We start from the raw sequence: 19,085 nt of genomic DNA, 5'->3' as shown, positions 1-19,085 counted from the left end.
CTAGATATTGTATTTCACCGCGCCCCTGGTGGCCGCGGTGGGAAGTACACGTGTGTGTGTGGAGGGGACCTGTGCTCCACCGCGCCCCTGGCGGCCACGGCAGGTTTTGTTGGTGAGGGGGGACTGTAAAGCGGCGGCCGGCCGCGTCACGTGACGGTGCCTCCGCCATTAAGTCTGGGACTGAGGCTCCCATTAAAGGACAGGGACTGAACACAAACTGGAGTCGCTGAGAGGGAGGCGAGTAAGCGGGAGGGGGGGAGGGAGGGAGGGGAAAGGAAGGGAAGCGAGTCGACAGATCCCTTCATGTCGTTCCTCTCTCTGTCTGAGAGAAGGGGAGGAAAAATAAACAAAAAGCAACCAAAGGACAACTAAATAAAAAAAACACCTCAGCCTTCATGTGGAAAAGATATTTGAGGAAATTTTCCTGAGGGGAGGACTTTTATTTTTCTTTCTGTGTGTTTGTGTGCGCATATACATATATATTTTCCTTTTTGAAGTGCGTGTTAAATCTCCGTCGATGATGCAGGGATCGTGATGATGAGTTCGTCCGGCTGCTGGGTGGCGAACGGGGCGAGTTTGGAGGATTGCTATTCCAATCTCTTCTCTCTGGTGAGTGATTGAAGCGGCCGTCGCGCAGCCATTTTCAAACCGCGGCCTTTACTCAGGCGTAGTGGATAGAGAGAGAGAGATAGTGAGGGGGGGGGGTGTTTAAAAAAAATCCTACTAATCTCTAATTTTAGTCATGTATTTACATCTCAAACAGCCTAGATCCCAACACCTTCAATTTTTCTTCAAAAAAAACTTCTCAAAAGTCCACTTTTTAAAAAAACAGCCACTTTTTAAAAGAATACTAATGTTTCATTAAATGTACAACTTGCACACATTTTCTAAACGTCTTGAGGTGGTATTGTGTCCAAAAAACCTGTTTAATAGGCCAACATGTGTGAGCTCCTTAACTTGCCCTCAAAGTCCACTCTTTAAAAACATCCACTTTTTAAAATGCCAGTGTTTCATTAAATGCACAACTTCCACACATTTTCTAAATGTCTTGAGGTGGAGAAAAATCAGGTTGTGTCAGAAAACCTGTTCAAAGGCCAAATGTGTGAACTCCTTAACTTGCCCCAAAAACTACTTTGCCCTTTTTTCTTGGCACGTAATTTGTTCAGATGGTAGCCTTTTATGAATATACGTTTGATTTGTACAAATAATATTTTTAAACTGGTCATTTCAGTTGCCATTTTCCAGCCAAAGCCGAAACGGTATTTTAACAAACGAAACGGGGGGGGGATGGTGGGGGTAGTTAAGTGTTGTTTTAAAGCAGCATTAAAACTACGATGGGCCCCAAGGCTATCATTTTAACTCCGACGTTTTAATTTTAAGTATAATTAATGGTTGCATATAGAATGTAGTTTTTTTATTGTTGCTTCGCCGCCCCCCTTCGTCCAGAGACTAAGAGTTGCTGCGTCGTAAAAGGGAAGTGTTTTCAAACTTCAGAGCAAATGCAAAAAAAATGCAACCCCCGTTTCAGAATGAGAACTCCAGTCGGCTGAGAAAGAAATTTGAGTAGCTCAAGTTTTAATGTAATGTCAGTGTTTTTTCTTTGGGTGTAACTTTTTCCCCCCTTCTGGAATGGAAAATCTTAATTTACAAAGTGAGGGGAAGTTGTCAGAGGTCACTTTACATGGATTGTATTTCTAAATGTATTGGGTGGGTGGTATGTGTTTCAGGCCCTTTTGTCTTGAGCAAAGCAACAGAAGTGCTGTAGATGTGAAATAAACACCTATTTCAGCGTTATTTCTAACACAAGCTAGTTGCTTGATACCGGAACAAATTTAGCCAGTGCATTCCTCCGAGCTGACAAATCCTGCTCATATATCGTGTTTGATTTTATTAACATTGGATATATGGGAAGGAGTGGCGAAATGGAAAGTTTCAGAGCCAGTGTTTCCTTTCTGGTCATCTGGGAATCTTTAAAAATGATCTGGAACATCATTTTTTAAATTTTTTATAAACCTCAGATTCTTAATATGGCTGTCCAGCTGTCTTCTAAAAAATGATTACAGTTAAATGTGGTGGTGCTGTTAAGTGTCTTGTTAGTGGAAATAGTGGATGAGCTTTTTGGGGGAAAAAGTGCAAATAGAATATGGAGCATGAAATGAATTTCACTCTGTTTTGGATTTCAAGGAGCAAGTGCTGGGGTGGGAACTGACCAATATGGTTTATGACTCATAAAAGTAGAAACTGGGCTTTTACTTTTAAAATGGTCTGGTTTTAATTCTTCCCTCTGCTCCTCTTCCCCCTCTCTCTTTCTCTCTCTTCTTTCCCCCCCCCCAGCTGCCGCCAACTCAAATGCTTGAGGAACTCGTTGCTCTGACTCTTCTAGTTGAGATAACATGAATAATCTGAGTTGCAGACTTCATGACTGTTGTAGAGTTAGTTGGTGTCTGGTAGGAGAGCTGAGCAAATGGAGTGAAAACAAAATGAGTTCGTTCTTGTGTTTGGCCCTTCCTGTCCCCTAAAAAAAAATGAATATTTTGTTACTTTACTGTTAGTTTGGAGTTCAGTATTGGTTTGCTTGAAAAATTATCAAATGCTGAGGTTTTAAGTAAACTGTTAAAATGACTTCTGAACCTGTTTCAGATGGGGGTGTTTTTGTTTTTCTTTGGTTTGAGATATCGGTGCATTTGTTTGTATTTCCTGCTTTGGAATTGGTCAGTAATATTTTTGAAGACTTTCGCACAAAGTGATATAATTTAAGTGTTTATATACTAAGAGTAGATGTCTAGAACAGGCTTGTGCTCAAGATTTATGGTTTTCTTGTAAGCAGTATAAGTTGTACCTTTAAAAAAATGAGGTGTTATGTAATCTTCCTCCTGTTTGTTAATTTCCTTTTCCTAATTGCACTGTCAGCACAGACTCTATGGGCCAAATGGCAACCTTCTGACCTATACTGTTCAGACTTTTGCTGGAATTTGGCTTCATTTGCCCAAGCCAGCATTCTTTTTGCATGTAATTTATTAGTCAGAAGTAGGCTTACATTAACAACAAAGTTACTGTGAAAATCCCCCAGTCGGCACCTGTTCGGGTACACTGAAGAGAATTTAGCTTGGCCAATTCACCGAACCAGCATGTCTTTTGGACAGTGGGAGAAAACTGGAGCACCTGAAGGAAACCTGCACGAGCACCACACAGGCACTTTCCCAAGCCGGGGAGTGAACCCGTGGCCCTGGCGCTGTGAAGCAGCATTGCTAGCCACTGTGCCAATGTAGACAGTGAATACTGGCAGCTGATTCATCTGGTCAGTGGGCCAGTGGAAGGCTTGGCATCACTGCCAAGCTCAGCTCAATATTGGCATTTATGCTTTCCAGTAAGAAAAGGAGACTTGCATTTATTCAGTGCCTTTCCTGTCAATTTGACATCTCAAAGCACTTATCAGCCCAAGTGCTTTTGAAGTGTATTCACTGATGTAGTGCAAGAAACATGGCAGCCAAATTTGCATTGGCAGGCTGTTACGATCAGCAATGTGATAACAACTGGTTAGCCTGTTTGTGTAATATTAATTGAGGAATACATATTGGGCACCTGGGATTTTCTTTCATCCCACCCCCTCCCTGCGTTGCTGTTCTATATTGGTAGTAGGATTTTTCTGTCCACCTGAGGGCTGACTGGGCCTCCATTTAACATCACATCTGAAAGATGACACCTCCTAGCATGACAGCACTCCCTCTCTCAATGGAGTGTCATCCTTAATACTTCAGCTCAAGTTTGAGTGGACTTCATTTCTCTACTTTCTGTGAGACTAACTGAGCCATAGCTGTCAAAGGAAGGGTAGATAGTTTACAATTGTGTGAACTACAACTCATGTTTTCCTTCCCTTTCCGAGTCCAGCTAATTTTTAGCAGTGTTTTTCTGGTCTAATAACACATTAAAAATTTGAGTGTTTTGATCTGCATTGTTTAGTACATTTGAGACAATGACTTTGCTTAATAGGGAGTTGTCTTAGCAGAGATTAGTGCTTGAATGCCATTCTACCAGGCTGTTCAATATTGTACACTATCCTGTTGCTAGCTGAAGAGTAATCTGTCAGTAATTGATCTCTTTTAGTACTAGCAGCTTGCAACTGAATTCTGAAATGAAAGCTGTCAAGAACATCATGCTTCACTACATTGCTGTGCTGTTCGTAAAATGGGGTGGGGGGTGCAGGGTGGGGGGAAGAAAGAGTGCAAATACAGCTTGCTATAAATAAATCTGTACGTACACATACTTTCTGGCCAAAAGCTTGCCAGATCTGATTTTGCGGTTATATTGCTCTGATGTCACTAATAAAATATCCTGGAGCGGCTCCATTGAAAACAATTGATTTCAAGACCTGAGAGTTGATCTGGATTTGCAAGTCCAGGAAACCTAACTACTGACTGGGGGCATATCCAACCAGTGACTTGTGTTTCTGGGATTGGCAGTACTGCTTTTACTCATTAGCCAGCTCAAGCTTAAACTGCCCCTTTTGCATCTCTGGGACTAGAGCATTGACCTACTCCCTGTTCTTCTGTCCTTTTGCCCCCTCAAGTCTGTTTTGCTGCCATTCAATGAGATCATGGCTGAAATTTTGCCTAACTCTGTACACCTGCATTTGGCCCATATCCCTTAATACTTTATCATAAACTTTTGTTAAACAAATCGGATTTAAATTTAGCAATTTGTCTAGCATCAACTGCTGTTTTTGAAAGTGTTCCAAATTTGTACCATCCTTTTGTGTAGAAATGTTTCCTAACATCTCCCCTGAACAGGCTGGCCCTAATTTTTAGATTGTCCTCTACTTCTAGAATCTCTAACCAGTAGAAATGATTTATCTTTGTCTACTGTCTTTTCCTATTATCTTGAAGATTGTTACCCAATAGTGATGTCACCAGAGCACCTTTTTAATAGTGGAAAGATCCCACGCACAGGTCTCTGTACTGGTTTAAAAAATTCATTGCCTCCATAACATTTCCTTTTGTTAAAAAAAAATTGACACTGATGAAATACGAAATTTGGAAGATGGTGAACAGATGCCTTACGCTTGAGACCAGCTCTGTTGCTCTGAGACTAATTGCATATGATTCTTTCCTTGATCTTGCGGCCTGGCCTCTTACTACAAGCTATTTCTAATCTTATCCTTCACTGGCGTGCTTGAGTAGGCTTCAAGGTCATTGTACAGTAACCTAGAGTGGGAACCCTTGCCATGCCTCTTTTTTCCTTTTTTTTGTTCCCTCAAGTTCTGAAACCCAAGGCCAATTTTAGTGCTCTTTATTCAAGACTACTTGATGGATATGGGGTGGGATTTTGCAGCATCGCTTGTGAGACTGGAAGTTCCTGCCTGAGAGCAATGGACATTCCTGTTGTCCTTTCCTTGCCCGTTCTGATTCTGTGGCGGGTGGGGCGGTAGAATTCCGACAGAACGCTTTCAATGTGGTGTGCCTTGATTTTAATTTCACCCTTTGCTTCCTTGTTGAACTTGCTGACACTTGCTGGGACTTGGACTTGCAGTTGTTAGCAGCTCCTGTACATTATCCATTGCCAAAATAATTCATGAGTGAACAATAAACAGTAACATTGACAGACCTCATTAACATGAGCACTTTTTAATGGTTGCTGGTTGGTGTTATTGTTGTTTCATTTGTTCCTTTTTTAGTTGGAGGCACTAAGACCAATTTTAACACCTCTGCTGTGTTTACTTGGCACAGGGCAAGGATCTAATCTGGTCTGTATATAAATGCTTTTTATTTTGAACTTGAAATCATTTTGCAGGTGGGGAGGGGAGGAGAGGAGGAGGGCCCTGTTTACTGAAATCGGCAATCTTAACATGGAGTTAAAGAGCAAACCTGCACAATTACCTCCAGAACCACAATATGGCCACTGAATTTCTTTGGCAAACGTGGCAGCAGATTCTGTGATTGGCATTGCAATGAATGAACAGTTGGTCTATTTTTGTTGGTGTTGTTTGAAAGGTAAATGTTGGCCTCTTTTCATCTGCTTTCCAGTAGTGCAACAGGATACTTTGCATATACCTAAATGGGCAGACTCTGTTTAATGCCTCGTGTGGCAAAACGACTCCAACACAGCATTTGCCCAGCATGAGTGTCAGCTATGATTATGTGCTCAAGTTATGGAGTGGGACCTGAACCCAACTTCAAGGCAGTTGGGATTTGTTTCTTTTTAGTCTGTGACATTTACACAATGGATTACATCCAGCAATGGCAGATGTATTCTAATCCTGTAATGTAGGACAACTTGTATGTAGATTTATCTGTTTACCATCATGAGAACAGATTGATTTAATGTGAGTCCCTGGTAATCCAGTAGTTCTATGATACCATTATATAATGAAATGTTTTGAGGTGAACCGGGTCTAAATTGTCATTTGAATGCAAGATGGATGCAGTTTGTTTCTTTGTTATTAACGAGAACACTCAACTTCTTAATGGCTTCTGATGGAATTTTTGTAGGATCAAACAGTTTTGAGCAGCACAAGGTGATTAACAGGTCATCACTGAATCAATGATGGCACTTTGTTCCTGCATGAAGAATCTCATTCTTGTTTCATTCGAGTACGTTACTCAACTATTTCCATAGCAAAGTATGGCACAGATTAAGCCAAATACTGGACATTTAAATACTTTTGTGGAAGCACAATAATTTGCTAAGGAAAAGAATAGCAAAAGATAGGCAGCTCCCTTCATGGTGACCATTTCCTTCAAGGTAATGTTTTAGTTTAATTTGTGCTATAAGTCCCTGTGGGAATAGCTGAGTAACATTTTTTTGTATGGGGTAGGAATGAGATTCTTGAGGAGTGAAGTGGCATAATTTCTCTGCATTGCCACTTATTTTCCTGATGCCGTAATGCTAAAAGTACAACAGTGGATGGTGCCTACTTGAATTAACTAGTCAATTTTCTTTCTTCTAATATGGCTACAGTGTTACATTCTTTGGGGCAATCTCTGCTATCACTTGTAGGTGCAAAGATTGCATGTTGGAACTTGGGATAAATGGCACGAATTTGGCACCAGAAAAGAAGAACATTACTTTGAAACAAGTTGTTTTTTTTTGTGTTGCATGTCTCCTGTTCTCTTTCTCTGATTTAACTGTTAATCTTCTACAAAAATCAAACTTAAAATGTCTCTTGGTCCAGTATATGGTTTAATCTGTGCTGTACTTCCCTGTGGGAATAGCTAAGTAACACCATTTGAAAGGGGTAGGAATGAGATTTCTGGTGACATGCTATCATAATAAGTAGTCTCTCAATACCAGGTTAAAGTCCAACAGGTTTATTTGGTAGCAAAAGTGTTGGACTTTAACCTGGTGTTGTGAGACTGCTTATTGTGTTTACCCCAGTCCAATGCCGGCATCTCCATATCATGCCAGCACCACTTATTTTCCCTAAGCCCTAAAGCAGCCTCGCAATTTTCATTTGCCTTTGTTCCTGGTTCCACTGGAAAGCTTGCACATTTGTGACCTTAAATATCAGCTGCTCATCTGTGCAGAGGTTGCTGCTTGTAGAATAAAATACTCTTGTACTGAAAATACTTTCTTTCTCTCCTTCATGCAAGTAATATTTTTCAAATGAACAAATAATGCAAAAGGCCAGTTTGTTTGGAACGGCAAAATAGAAGCTTATGTTCAGGTACAGTACCTCAAATCAGTACCCAGAAACAAGCAATGTTTGTTTGGAAATATTTTTATATATAATCTTGCATCAATCTTAATTACCTGACTGATTTGACTAGGCACTTCATTGGCTCCAGACTAGTTGCTGGCTTTCATGTCCTGTGCTCCAAGTGACCCTTGACCCAACCCTGCTTCACCTGAACCTCCCAATCTGAAATTGCCATGGTCCCGAGGTTCCTAGATTTGAGTATTGAACCTATTGTCCTTTTAAACACAAGTTACCTCCCAATAATACCTTTCACTTGAAAATTTTTGAAGTGTTGCACTGAGCCTTGATCAGGAAAAAAAGAATGCTGAGTTACAGGGAGGAGGTATAGAATTGCGTGGTGAAAAGTGCTTTTGTTGCCAAAGTGGGGAAGGTTTGGAATTTGGATTGGTTAATTTGTTTTGAATTTAATTTTTTCAAAAAATTTATAATTAACTCTGAAGAGCCTTGCAGTTGCCTTTTGCAATGTTTCTTGGTCGTTTGAATAAGATTTTTATTCAAATAACTAACACTGTAGAGATTCTGTGATTCAAAGTTATAAAGCCACTGTGCAGATTGACTGGGTGCCATAATCCATCTCCTTGCTTGCTGCAAAAAGCAATCGAGATTGAATCCAATTCATGGCCCCCATAAGACTTAACTTTTTTGAGGGTAGCACAGTGGTTAGCGCTGCTGCCTCTCAGCACCAGGGATCCAGGTTAGATTCCCAGCCTCAGGTCACTCTGGAGTTTACACATTCTCGTGTCTGTGGGTTTCCTCTCACAGTCCAAAAATGTGCCAGTTAGGTTGATTTGGCCATGGTAAATTGCCCCTTAGTGTTGAGGACTGGCTGAGGTAAATGCGTGGGGTTGGGGGGATGGAACCTGGGTGGGATTGTGGTTGGTGCAGACTTAATAGACCAAATGGCCTCCTGCACTATAGTGATTCCATGAAGACATGCATTTCTTCAACTTGATTCTAGCCAAAATTTCAAGATTTTGAGTGTGATGTCTTTTTTTTCTTGGCTTGGATCTTGTATGTGTCTCATTATGGGGTAAACACAATAAGAAGTCTTACAACAGGTTAAAGTCCAACAAATTTATTTGGTAGTAAAAGCCACTAGCTTTTGGAGCGCTGCTCCTTTGTCAGGTAAGTGGGAGTTCTGTTCGCAAATGGGGCATGTAAATTGGGTTTGTCTCTTTATAAAATAATGATTGGAATGCAACACTTTACAGGTAATCAAGTCTTAAAGGTACAGACAATGTGAGTGGATCTTGTATGGGGACCATCAAATCAAGCAAGGAAATGGATTAAGAGCTTGCCGTATCCACTATGCGCATTGCCTTTGTATCTTTAAGGATGGAGTAAAACTTAAAGTTCAAGCTAGCAAGGAAAGACATTGCACTTGATCTTGGGCTTGATTTTTGCGAAAAGTCTGAGAAGCAAGTTTCGCATTAAGCTAGATTTTAGAAAAAAAACTTCTGTTATTCACTAGCCAAAGATACAGATAAATGACTTGCATTAAAGTGGCTAATAGTATGGCATGCTGCATCCTTGTATTTATTTTGCTCCCCAGTTGGATGTTGATTATAAAAGGCTGAGATCTTGAACTTGTGCTATGAGGCCTTTCAGGCATTGAATAGCTTAATGACAGAAAATTGTTTCCAAATATTAAGTTTGTGTGAAATGTTACTTCAGGAACTATGTGAGCAACAGCCCTTCCCTGAGGGGGCTAGTGTGATTTTTGAGTTGATACTTTGCCTGTTTGTGGTTTTTGAAGCAAATAATAAAGATATTTTAAACAAGTCGCACTATTAATGAAGAGAAGCTAGTAGCATCCAAGACCAAAAGAACTCTGAACACGATTAGGAAGACTTGGTTGGAATTCCTTGGGCATGTGATGATTATGGGAAAGATTGAAGTGGACAAAGAACGACTTTAAGAGCATCATAACTGGATAGATTAGCTACTGCTAGAGCAAGGCTTGGATAGAGATCATGATTGCCAGTGCCATCTTGGGGCATGGTACATGAAGGGGGAGAGAATGTTGGCAGACTGGATTGTGTATGAGGCATGTGGCTTGTTCTTGGGACTTGCTGTGATTGGCTGAGAGGAAAGTGATTGAAGTGCCACATCCATGAAGTGAGAATAGCTTTGTATAGATTAGATGGGGCAGGTGAAAATGAAACCCTGTAGATATATTTTTTTTTCTCGATTGAATTCCAGAACTTTTGATATAGTATTTCTATTCAATTTAAGTTGTTTTTGTGTAGTTGAAATGTCATTGTGGAAGTCTTTGAAAATTAAAGCTACCTGATGTCCAAGTCACGTGAGTAGTTTCTGGGAGGAAATCCAAGTTTGTGGCAAACTCCTATTTGCTATAGGCCATACAAGCTAAATAGCAGAATTTTGTTTTGTCAATCCTTTTTTAAAGGTAATTTCTATCATTTTTGTCATTGAATCCTGTGGTCCGTATTAATTGGCTGTATACAATAGTTATCCATTTTCTAATTTCAGTTGGAAATCTCAACAGGTTAAAATCCAACAAGTTTATTTGGAATCACAAGCTTGCAGAGTGCTGCTCCTTCATCAAATGAGTGATGAAGGAGCAGGGCTCGAAAGCTTGTGATTTCAAATAAACCTGTTGGACTTTAACCTGGTGTTGAGAGACTTCTTACTGTGTCCACCCCAATCCAACACCAGCATCTCCACATCATATTTCATTTGAAATAGGGAGACTGATCTGACTGAGGCTTCTGGTTCCTAGTTAAAATCGTTATTGGCGGGACTAAGGTGGCCTTTTGGACCAGATTGAGAGCAAGTATGATAGAGTGATAGCTGGTGGGGATGAGCACTGAAAGGCAGAAGCACTTTCTGTGAATGTGCTTTGTAATGTGACGTTTGAAGTTTGTAGTCTGGACTGAGTTTGGTGTGAAATAATCCTAATAAAACATTAGTCTGAGATGATGGATGGTGAGACCTGTATTATAAACAGATGTGCTCAAAGGGATTACCACCCGTTGTCACGACAGGCATTCAATGGTACTCTTAGTTGAAGAACAGGAGTTGAAACAGTTTGTTTTCAGTATTCTGTTCAAATCTGTAGTGGTTGAGAAAACATTTGGTTTACTTTAGAAATTTATTTCCACTCAATACAAAACAGTGCTTCGAGTAAGCAGCCGTCAAATGGGAAATTGTGACTAAGATGCAGCAGTATTTTTAATGTGTTGACTTGCAAAATAACAGCGACTTCCTGTTTTCAAATTTTATCGAAGTGTTACATAGAGGAAAGCATACTTACCCATCTATATTTGTACACTTGCTGGATTTCAACCAGCGTATAGAATCATTCATAATCTAGTCTGGCGCAGCACTCTGTAGTTGAACATCATCACAGCATACCAGCATAGTTGTACACAGACATTGAGTTCTCTTCTGTTTTTTTGGCTGTACAAATACATTCCAAAGCAGTTAGAAAAGTTAGTATTAAACTGCTGTTTACTTGCCATAAATATCTGTAGTAAAGTATTACAGCAGCAAGGAAGCTGGTCCAGAGTACTGGATTTCTATTACTTTAAAAGTTTAATTGAAATGAACTGTTTTGAGATTGTAGCGCAGGAATAATTTTTAAATTGTTTTAATTTTTTCCCAATCCCATCCAGAAGCGTTGATTTCCTTACTAAGATGCATAACTCCACAGATGCTTGTCACTCTGAAGAAGTCCTGAGAGATGTTTTAAATACTCAGTTTTTTGACAAAAAAATCCAGACTTTGAAACTTAGGGGTGGAATGAGATTATGTACTTCTCGGGCTTTTTTATCATGTATCAACAGAACATCAGAGGCCTTTTGTGAGGGAGTGGGGGGAGAAAGTTGAGTGAATTGGGAGGAGAAATTTGTTGTTGGCCTTGAACAAGCCTGAAGAGAGACACAAGGAGTAGCTTGTATTCAACTTTGGCCTATAACTGGATCCCTAGAAATTAATTTTACACTGACTATAATCATCTGTGTATATATGCAGTCTCAAATGAAACTTCTTGAATGCCCTCTAAAAATGGATTTTTAATTTATGATCAAAACATTGTCATCTCTGCAAGTGTTTGCTGTTGCTGGGCTTTTAGTTTTGAAATGTCTGTACACACGGAATGCATTTTTAAACACTTGATAGTGAGTACAAGGGATTTCTTGCTCATGAGAGTTTACAGCGTGGAGTGCGTGTGTTGACGTTGTGTCCGTTGATGTACTGTTGTCACTGGTTCACAATTGAACTGACTTGTCTTTGCTAAGTTGCCCAGTGTCCAATTTTAAGCCTGTGAAATTTGCAAGGAGCAAATTGTACTTTTGAATATACTTTTGCGTGACCCTGAGCTGTGCACCTGAGGTAGCATTGTGTTTTTTTTTGTGTACATCCTAAAGCTATTCTCTTTCCCCTTCTGCCTCAACCCTCCCTCCATCCTCCAATGTCACAATACAACATTTGTGGAGATTGCAATTTTTGGAAAAATAAATATCAACTGGCATGAAAGGAATTGAGTAAGAAAGTACCTTTGATGTCTGTGGTTATGTTTTTTACATGTGCAATGTAGAACAGGAATTTGGTTATCTTGCGATCTTTTGATCCTGTTATCTCAACTTTTTTGTATGCTCTCTCCATGGTTTCTTGGATTACTGTTTCCATGACTGTGCTTCCTTGATGTCCTCTGTGGCCTAATGGTTGTTTCAAAAATCTAGCGTGGTATTTCTGCCCTCAAGCTGGTGACTTAAGTGATTTCAGTGACTGGTGGGCACGGGGCTTGTGCCCTCTTGACAGCAAATCAAATGTCGAAATTTTGAAGACTATCTTTATATTGTATAGTTGTTCCCTGTTGTGACACAAAATGCATCTGGGCGTTAGATTCCTTAACATTTTGTTTTCTATTTCCCTGTAGGCTGACCTGCCTGGAATTAAATGGCGACGTTATTCATGGCAAGGTCCTGTAGGGACACCGCTCGTCATTCCGGTGGCTGAAGATGATGCCATCCTCTGCAGCTTTAGCCGCTGCTTGAAGGCAAATGTACTTTGTGTATGGCGAAGGGATATGACACCAGGCCACCGAGAACTTTGGATTTTCTGGTGGGGTGAAGTGCCAAATTTTGCTGATCTCATCCACCATGAACTCAAAGGTGAGAATGAAGAATGGATTTGAAAGTTCAGTCTGTTTACAATGACCTGTCAACACTCTGATTTAAAATGTCTGACAATCGTCTTCATGAAAACTTATTTGACAAAAATGGCCACTTGTGTGAAATCTATAGAGTGACTGGTGCTGAATCCTAAAAAAATTGGTAAGGGATACTGAGTGTAAGATGCAATGTGGGTCAAAAATAAGAGTTACTCACTGTCACTTTTTTGTTTTTAGGTTATTGACTGACTGCTGTTGTGGTGGCTAATGGTCAGTGTCACTCTGATTATAGCTGGCTTCCCAGAATGCGCAGTTGGTTTAAGTGATAGGATTTTAATAGGATAAATGAGGTAATTTTCTTTTGTTTTGCAGAAATAGTGGAGCCTCCTTTAAAGGACTTGCTCTAAAGAAAGCAGATAATTGGCAAGTGAACTAGCACCATCCACATCTAATTTAAAATTTTTGTTACTCCTGTTAAATCCTTTCATAGATTTGTCCCCTCAATCTCTATAAATTCCATCTTAATGCTCATCTATTGCTATGATACATGAGATCTGCATGCTTTGACTTTGGCTTGGCATTCATTCTCAATCTCTTTGACATTTGGGATTTAAGGGAAGGAATTCTAATGACCAATTGACATGACGTAACTGCTCCTTCGTATTTTCTCTCATTCATGGGATGTGTGCTTTGGTTAGGCCAATATTTATTGTCCATCAGTAATTTCCCCTGAGAAAGTGTTGGTGAGCTGCTGTCTCGAGCCACTTCAGTCTGTGTTGTGTAGATGTACCTGCAGTGATGTTAGGGAGGTTTTGATTCATTGGCAGTGATGGAACAGCGATTCATTTCAAGTCAGGATAGTGAGTGGTTTGGAGAGAAATTCCAGGTGTTGGGTACAGCCCTGGATTTGGAAAGTATGCCAAATGGGTGAATTCCTGCAGTGCATCTTGTAGATGGTGCGCACTTTTGAGCCTGCACCAATGACAACCACACTATCCCTATCCCCGCAATCCCACTTATTTATCCTGCTAATCCTCCTGACACTAAAGGGGAATTTAGCATGGCCAAGTAACCTAACCTGCGCTTCAGTGGTGTCTTCGGTCACTGTCTGTTTGCACATTCTCCCCAAGTCTGTCTGAGTTTCCTCTGGGTGTTCTGATTTCCTCCCAGTCCAGAGATGTGCAGGTTAGGTGGATTGGCTATGCTAAATTGTCCCTTAATGTCCTGAGATATGCAAATTAGATAGCTAACCATGAAGATGTTTGGGTTCTGGGGTAGGTTGGGGGAGAGGGCCTTGGTATCAGTAAGAATCGGTGCAGACTCAATGGGTCGAATGGCCTTTCTGCACTGTAAGGATTCTAATAGTGGAGGGAGTGAATGTTTGAGGGGTGCCAATCAGATGGGATACTTTCTCCTAGATGGTGTCGAGCTGCTTCTTGGGACTGCACATTCTATCACACATCAGCTTGTGCTTTGTGGATGCTGTTCAAGCTTTGGGTAGTAAGGAGGCGAGATGTGCACCGCAGGATTCCTTGTCCCTGACTTGGCTAAGAGTGCTGCAGTTCTGGAGCACCAGTCTGTACCATTGCTGGAATATTGTTGAGACCCATAGCTTTTACAATATCCAGTGTCTTTAGATTACGTGAAGTGAATCAAATTGGCATGTGTGGACCTAATGAAGGAAGTTGCATTGGATCAACTATTTGGCACCCCTGGCTGAAGCTTGTAAATGCTTCAACCTTTCACATTGAGGTGTTGAGCTCCCCTATTATTTGTGGATGGGGATATTTGTGGAGCATTGTCCTCCAGTGAGTTGTTTAATTTTCCTTCACCATTCATGACAATGATCTGTTATTAGACCTGGTTGTGAAATTGATTAACTGTTTGTCACTTGGTATTTTGCAAGTAGTCCTGTGTTGTAGTTTCTCCAGGTTGACACCTTTTTTACGTATACATAGTGCTCCTGGCATACCCTTCTGTACTCTTCATTGGCAGTGGTAGAGAGGGTACTATGCCAGGCCGAGGTTCCAGTTTGTAGTTGAGTACAGTTTTGTTGATGACCCATAGCATCTTGTGGTTGTGCAGCCTTGAGTTGCTAGATCTGTTTGGGTGTGGCAGGCAGTACGTGGTAATGAGCCCATGTTTGACCTGATGCACTGAGACATGGGTCTGGCATTGATGTTGAGGACTTCCAGGGCAAGTCCATTTTTGTTGTGTACAGCCTTGTGCTACCACCTCTACTGTCTCTATCCTGGACGAAACGAGATGGTGTCTGGTACATTGTAAGTATGATTCTGAGAGTATGACTGTCAGGCTTGACTAGTCTGTAAACAGCTCTCAATTTTGGCATGGGCCTCCCGATCTTTGTAAGAAAGCCTTGTCCGGGTTGATGGCTGAATTTGTCATTATTGTTCTGGTGCTGCCTAGGTCAGTGCTGGGTGGTTAGTCTGGCCACATTCCTTTTGAACTTTTGATGGTTTGATACAGTTGTGTGGCTTCCTAGGCTATTTCCAGGCATTTAAAAGTCATTTGCTGTGGATCTGGAGTCACACATTGGCTCTAAAGGACATTGGGCAATTGTTTCATTGGATTTTCCAGATTTTTTTATTGAATTCAAGTTTCACCATCTGGTAGATCACTTTTGGTCTGTGGATTATCAGTCCACTGATACCACAGTGTGGCCTGCACCTTTTAATGGCCTTTCTAAGTATCACTGCATTTGGTACCCCCTCTTAACATTGCTACCTTGTTATTTTAAATTATACCTCTTGGGGGAGACTTTTGGATATATTTTTACATTGCAAGGTGTAGAATTATTTTCACGAACTGAGTCATATTGCTTATTGCAACAAAACTGATTTCATCACAACGTGCAAAGAAGAGGTTAATATGTTGCTAGGTTTTATGATGATCATTGTATGGAAGGAAATGCCTGTCTTAACTTTGGCTCCATAGCAGTGGTCTGTGAACAAGAAACATCTTTAGTGCTTTTTGTTTTTGGCATTTCCAAGGGAGGAGCTTGCTGCAGTGGAAGGATTTGTTCTCTAATTAGCATTCAGAAAGCTGACTGCTTTAAACCTTTAGATCCAATAGGGTGGTAGGATATTTACAACGAGATATTCGATTTCTGTACTCCGAGAACTTGTACATAATTGGGTTGTGGGTGGGCACCCACCAGCTGTGAATATTTTGCTGCATTCTGTCTACTCAGAATTCAGAGCTGGTGCACTCTGCTTAACATTTTTGGAGTGGAGTTGTAACCTGCACAGATTTTTTTGAGACAGAGCCTGAGGCTCACTCCGTTTTTAACGAGATTACAAATGATTGAGATGTTAACCTTTGTTATCTCATGGAATCATTCAAATTACCTGTGATGCAAATAGCCATGGCTAATTGTTCTGGGTTTGGAATATCTGATTTACTGGGATAATGTGCAGAGAGATTGGTTAGCATTTTAATTTTGCAGATATCTTGTCGGTCATGTTAGAATCGTAGAATCCTACAGTGCAGAAAGGGGCCATTAGGTCCATCAAGTCTGCTCCAACCAAATCCCACCCAGGCCCTCTCCCCATACCTCTACATTCTTAATCCAGTCATAAATTTTAGCAACATCTCCTAATGAACATGCTTCCAGTAACATCTGCTTTTCCTGATAATAGCTGATGCTTACTGAATAAGATTTCCAATTGTTTGAATTTTTTTGAATCTGAAATTAGACTTGATGCAGGAAATTTAATAGCAGGTCAGTTAGTACAAGACATGTTTGGTCTTTTCAGCATGAGAAGGGTTCTGTTGAAGAGTAAATGCTCCCAATTTCAGTTATTTTGTTTATCTTTTAAAGATGCTAAATGGCCTACAGCATTTTTCTGTTTTTTGTTGTTTGTAATTTTTCCCCAAGTTGCCAAAGTTAACATGATGTAGATTAATTCCTGTTTCAACTCCAAATGTTACCACCTGCAGGCACTGTAGGAACTCTCCAAGTTCTCTTATTTCATATTTACTTTTTAATGTAAAAATAAAATACTGCAGATGCTGAAAAACCAAAATAAAAACAGGAAATGCGGGAAAAACTCAGATTTGGCAGCATCTGAGGGAGAAACAACGTTAATGTTTTGAGTCTGTCATATGGACTGGACGCTTTCTCCACAGATGCTGTTAGATCTGCTGAGTATTTTCAGCACTCTGTACTTATTTCAACTTTTATAAAATGACTAACACATTAAAAACAATTCTAGGGCAGTTAAGAGAACAGGAGCTCCTCCGTAGTTGTTTGAAATATGAGCTCCACTACTGACCTGGTTAAGATCTTCCCATATCTTTTGATATAAAATTTGCACCCATCAGCATCTTTTAAGTATAGTTAAAATAATTTGTCAGCTTCTGACAGTTTTTAAATGGTGATCTCATTGGGCTCAATATATTTGCTTGCAGGAATTGCTGAGACAGAGTTGAATTAGCTCAGACAGCTGAAGCATTATGTTAATTATTTTATCTGTTCAGAGATTGACTTCAACAGTGTGAAAGATCCAAGTTAAGATTGTTAGAGTGCACTCTAAGACAGAACAATGACATCAGAGCTTATCTTAAGAAAATTGTCAAGTTAAAACAAAGGATGTAAATTGTGTTCAAACAGGATGCTGGTGGTGATCTCTTTGAGATTACAGCATTTTTAAATTTGGTCTGTTGTAATCTACATTTTTATTACATTGATTTAGAACTAATTAGGTTGCAGTATGCAAGTGCATCTGTGATGAGACATGTCAGGATTGCTTGTTATGAGTTCACTGAAATTAATCTCGATCTCTTTAATTTTGTGTATGGTGCTATGAGAAATGAAGTTTTAAACTGATCAGTTCTCTGTTCAGAGTCATTGTTAAGGAAATGAGGCTTAAATATTTGTCCAGGTGCAACACTAAAAACTGCCATTATTTTGCATTTCTTGTTATAATTAATAGCCCTGCTTCCTTAATCACGTTTTCAGTGGGGTCTTGCAGCATGGTGTTATAAGCCATGGTCATTGTGCTAATTTCATGCGTAGCTCTGTTGTGGGAGGTGAAACGAGGCCCTATTTTAAAAGAAGAAAATCTGCAAGTGAGAACTGCTTGGGCCATTAGAAACATCTTTCTGGGTAACTGGCATTAATAATCTGGGTACAGATGACTTGTTTATCTTGTTAATAGTTGATGTAAGTAGGATGGAAGTATAAGATTTGATTACAAAATGGGAGATTTGATGTTGCACAACAATGCTCTTTGTAGAACAGAATGTACCAAAATACTGTTGGCCCTCGTCAATCATGTCCCCTTACCTGCCTGTACAAGTGAACATTGTGCTCCTGTCCCACATGGCTCCCAAAAGGACTGTCTTGACTTAAAGGTGCAGACAGTGTGAATGGAGAAAGCATTAAGCATAGGTTAGAGATGTGTATTGTCTCTAGACAGGACAGTAAGTGAGATGTTGCAAGTTCAGGCAAGTCATGGGGTTACAGATAGTGAACCCAAGTCTGGAGACAATACTCATCTCTTTAACCTATGCTTAATGCTATCTCCACTCACATTGTCTGCACCTTTTGAGACTTGAATAGCAGGTTAGCTGTAAAGACTCGCATTCTAATCAGTATTCTGTAAACTGTGTGCGCCTTTATATGCCGTGTTTCTGATGAGAACTTTCCATTCACCTGACGAGGGAACAGTGTTCTGAAAGCTTGTGGGTTTACTATCAAATAAACTTGTTGGACTTTAACCTGGTGTTGTGAGACTTACTGTGTTTACCCCAGTCCAACGCTGGCATCTCCACATCAGGGAGACAGTAGAGCCAGCATTTCAAGTCTAAATGAGCCTTTATTGTTTTCCTCGGAGCAGAGAAGGCTAAGAGGGAGATTTAATTGAGGTGTTCAAAAGCGTCAAGGATATTAAGAGCAAATAAGGAGGTGTTTCCAGTGATGGAGTCAGTGCCTTGAGGAAATTCACTTAAGGTAATTTGTTAAAAACAAGCCAGAGGCAACATGGAAACAAAAAACTGAGATTTTATGGAATGTGATGCCTGAAAGGGTGACAAAAGACTAATTGATTTTAAAATGTGAATCGGATAAATGCTTCAAGAAAACATATGTAGGGAAAAGGCAGTGGAATGGGACTAACTGGATCGTTTCAAAACCTGGCCCAGGCAAGAAGAGCCAACTGACCTTTGTGCTGCACCATTCTCATTCTGTATCTTGAAACTGTCCCTTGTCTTGTTGAGCATGAACTTCATGCA

At 40.3% G+C, this 19,085-nt stretch overlaps 1 protein-coding gene across 1 annotated transcript in view; it reads left to right on the top strand.

Annotated features, from left to right (window-relative positions):
• Nucleotides 1-274: 274 nt before the first annotated feature.
• med13a (mediator complex subunit 13a) overlaps nucleotides 275-19,085 on the top strand; it is a 182,603-nt gene continuing 163,792 nt past the window's right edge. The window contains exons 1-2 of the mRNA XM_080210890.1: nucleotides 275-609; nucleotides 12,597-12,831. Of these exons, the coding sequence (XP_080067016.1) occupies nucleotides 535-609; nucleotides 12,597-12,831 (310 nt within the window). The 5' untranslated portion in view covers nucleotides 275-534. The remainder of the gene's footprint in view (nucleotides 610-12,596; nucleotides 12,832-19,085) is intronic.

This window comes from Carcharhinus amblyrhynchos, chromosome 23, assembly GCF_965287045.1.
Source record: "Carcharhinus amblyrhynchos chromosome 23, sCarAmb.v2.hapA, whole genome shotgun sequence".
Lineage (NCBI taxonomy): Eukaryota > Metazoa > Chordata > Chondrichthyes > Carcharhiniformes > Carcharhinidae > Carcharhinus > Carcharhinus amblyrhynchos.
This window is presented reverse-complemented; position numbering and strand designations above follow the sequence as displayed.